This window comes from Rattus rattus, chromosome 5, assembly GCF_011064425.1.
Source record: "Rattus rattus isolate New Zealand chromosome 5, Rrattus_CSIRO_v1, whole genome shotgun sequence".
Lineage (NCBI taxonomy): Eukaryota > Metazoa > Chordata > Mammalia > Rodentia > Muridae > Rattus > Rattus rattus.
The window spans coordinates 134457806-134461110 of NC_046158.1; the positions used below are offsets into that span (position 1 = coordinate 134457806).

The 3305-nt window shown below is 46.7% G+C and overlaps 1 protein-coding gene across 1 annotated transcript; it reads right to left on the reverse strand.

The window, feature by feature from the left end:
• Positions 1–1677: 1677 nt before the first annotated feature.
• On the reverse strand, positions 1678–2185 carry LOC116900724 (60S ribosomal protein L12-like). The gene has a single exon (XM_032902431.1). It carries the CDS (start codon positions 2183–2185, stop codon positions 1736–1738), a length of 450 nt encoding a protein of 149 aa, XP_032758322.1. The 3' UTR covers positions 1678–1735.
• Positions 2186–3305: the final 1120 nt, after the last annotated feature.

A 3305-nucleotide genomic window follows, 5' to 3' on the forward strand; every position in this document is an offset into this window, starting at 1 on the left:
AAAACAAAAAATGATCTGGCCAAATTCATGCTAGAAAAGCAAGAGCAGACTCAGATATGTTCCAAATTCTATATTTTCAGGGAGACACTAAGATCTCTAGTTGGTTAGATGGAAGTTAGCAAGGGTTTTCTAAAGCTGGATGTGGTGATGCACACCTTTAATCCCAGCACTTGGGAGACAGAGGCAGGCAGATCTCTGAGTGTGAAGCCAGCCTGGTCTACACAGTGAGTTCCAGGACAGCTAGGACTACACAAAGAAACCCTGTCTTGTGGACCAGGGGGCGATTTCTGCAGCTGGGGAAGTAATTTAGTTGGAGGAATACTAACCTATCATACTTGACTAGTTAATAACTAATTCAAGGTCAGTCTGTGATTCATAAGACCCTATCTGTAAACAAACTGGGAATCAACAAAGGCACAGCAGTTAGAGCACTGGCTGTTCCTGAAGAAGACTGGGTTAGCGTCTCAGCACCTACACAGCTGCTGGGGATTTGACGCTGAGCTTGTTAGGGTTTGGTTGCTGTGAAGAGACGCCATGACCACAGCAACTCTTATAAAGGAAAACATTTCACTGGACTGGCTTACAGTTCAGAGGTGCAGTCCGTTGTCTGTCATCATGGTGATACAGGCATGACATACAGAATGATGTAGCAGCACATAGGCAAACACAGTGCGGGAGAAGTAGCTGAGAGCTCTACATCTTGAGAGGCAGGCAACGGGAAGAGAGAGTGACAAGGGGCCTGCCTGGAGCTTCTAAAATCTCGAAGCCCACCCTCCCCGCCCCCGAGTAACACACAAGCTCTGACAAGGTCACACCTCCAATTATGCCACCCGCTGTGAGCCTCTGGGGGTTGTTTTCATTCAAACCACCACAGACACCCTCTTCTCACCTCTGTGAGCACTGCTTATGTGTAGTGCACAAACACGAAGGTGAAACACCCACACCCATAAATATATAAATCTTAAAAAAAAAAAAACCCAAACAACTTCCTGGAGGCATGCTAAGCAATGTCACTATACAGAAAGGGTAAGGGTCCCCTACCCAATGATTGACTGGGGGATGCACCATCACAGCCTTCCTTGGAGACATCCGTATAGAGGTGAAATACTGTGTCCAAGGATGTTCCCGTTGATTTGTTTTTAATGAAAGGAAGGTTGGTGGGGGGCCTAAACACATACCAAGGAAGATGAAATGAACCAATTGCTTTTTCAGAAGTCACTTGGTTTAACCGTGAACTCAGTTCAAACACTGCCCCACTCACCAGTGAGGTGCATCATCCTTCACTTATCCCGCAGGGTTCCATCCTGAGAAGGGCACCACTAGGCAGTTTCGTCATTGTGCAAACATTGAAGTCATTATGCAGTCATGCATGGCATACATAAGGCAGCCACTCCACAGGGCCTTTTCCTGGAGTTGAGACTTGATAAACACAAGGTGGATGAGGCTGCAGTCAGGGCAGCACTGTGGTGTTCCTGGTTGTATGAGACAGGGTCTCCTGTAGCCCAGGTTGGCCTTGAAGATACCATGTAGCTAGCTGAGGAAACCCTAATCTTCCAAGTACTGGAATTACAGGTCTGGGCCACAAAGCCAGCCACAGCACCTGTTCTACAGTGAACCTTGTTTCTTTTTGGATAAGATTTTTTTTTTATCAGATAGTCTTTTATTTAAATATTTTCTTGTTGCTGCTTAACTAGCTGGGCACTCCACCGCACCGCTGTTGATGTCATCTATGATGTCATGAGGGTGGCGGCCGTCCACATTGCAGCCCACAGACTGTGCAGTAACCCAGGATCTCCTTGATAGTTCCAGAAAGTTCTCTGGCCAAAGACCGGTGTCTCATCTGCCGGGCAATGTTGACAATCTCATCGAAAGTGATGTTTCCACTGTGTTTAATGTTTTTCTGCTTCTTCCTGTCTCTTGGTGGCTCCTTGAGGGCTTTGATGATCAGGGCAGAGGCAGAGGGCACCACCTCAGTCTGGGCCTGTCTGCTCTGGATGGTCAGTTTCACTGTCATCCTGAGGCCTTTCCAGTCACCGGTAGCCTTGGCGATGTCATCACCAACTTTTTTGGGAGACAGACCCAGAGGAGCGATCTTAGAGGCCAAGGCAGATGTGGCGCCGACCTCGCCTCCGGTGCATCTCAAGTACACGACTTTGATCTCGTTGGGGTCAAACTTGGGCGGCATGGTGGAGGTGGCTGGTGTCGGATGAACCCAGATTCCGGCCGACCGAAGAAAGTTGTACCGTTGCCTCCTCTGCACCGAAAGCCAAAAAGTGGATAAGATTTTTTAAGATTCACAGTGTATTGTCATTATCACGTGTGGTGTACTGTACTGTACATCACACAACTGTACTGTTGTAACGTGTATGATGGCGTTCCAGTGGGTCTCCACCGGGAATAACAGCAAGAACAGAACCACGCCCACAACCGTAATAGGGAGCTACAGCATCCCTGGGAAACAGAATTTTCAGCTTCGCCATAATTTTAAAATATTTTAGATTTATTCGGTTTCTACATATGAGGTTTTGCCCACATGTTTGTCTGTGCACCATGTGAGTATCTGGTGCCCATGGAAGTCAGAAGAGGATATGAGATCCTGGGTCCTCTGCAAGAACAAATGCTATCGACTACCAAGCCACCTCTCCAGTCCCAACTATATATGTATATGTAATATATGTGTGTGTGTATGTGTATATGTAAATGTAATGTATATGTATATGTATGAGTATGTATATGTGTATGTTTGTGTGTATGTGTATGTGTATCAAGATAGGGCCCGGCTATGTATTTTATTGCCTTCTATTGCTATAATAAATACCATGACCAAAAAGCAACTTAGGGAGGAAAGAATTTATTTCATCAAACAGCTTACAGTCCATCACTGAGGTAGTCAGGGCAGGAAGTCAAGGCAGGAACCTAGGGGCAGAAACTGAAGAGAAAACAGAGGAGTACTGCTGCCTGGCTTGCTCTCCATGCTCCGCTTAGCCTGCCTTTGTATTCCACCCAGGACCACCTGCCTAGGGGTGACAAGGCCCACAATGGACTGGGCCCTCCCGTGTCAGTCATTAACCAAGAAAGTGCCTCACCAGCTAGTCCGATAAGGGCGTTTTCTCAATTGAGGCTCCTCTTCCCAGATGACCTTAGCTTGTGTCAAACTGACAGAAAAGTAGCCAAATAGAAACCTCTCTGCCTCAGTCTTTCAAGTCCTGGGATTACCACAGCGTTGTTTTCCTTTATAATCTTAAGGGACCATTGTCATTTCCCTCATGGCCAAAAGATTGTTATGCAATGCACTGCTGTAAACT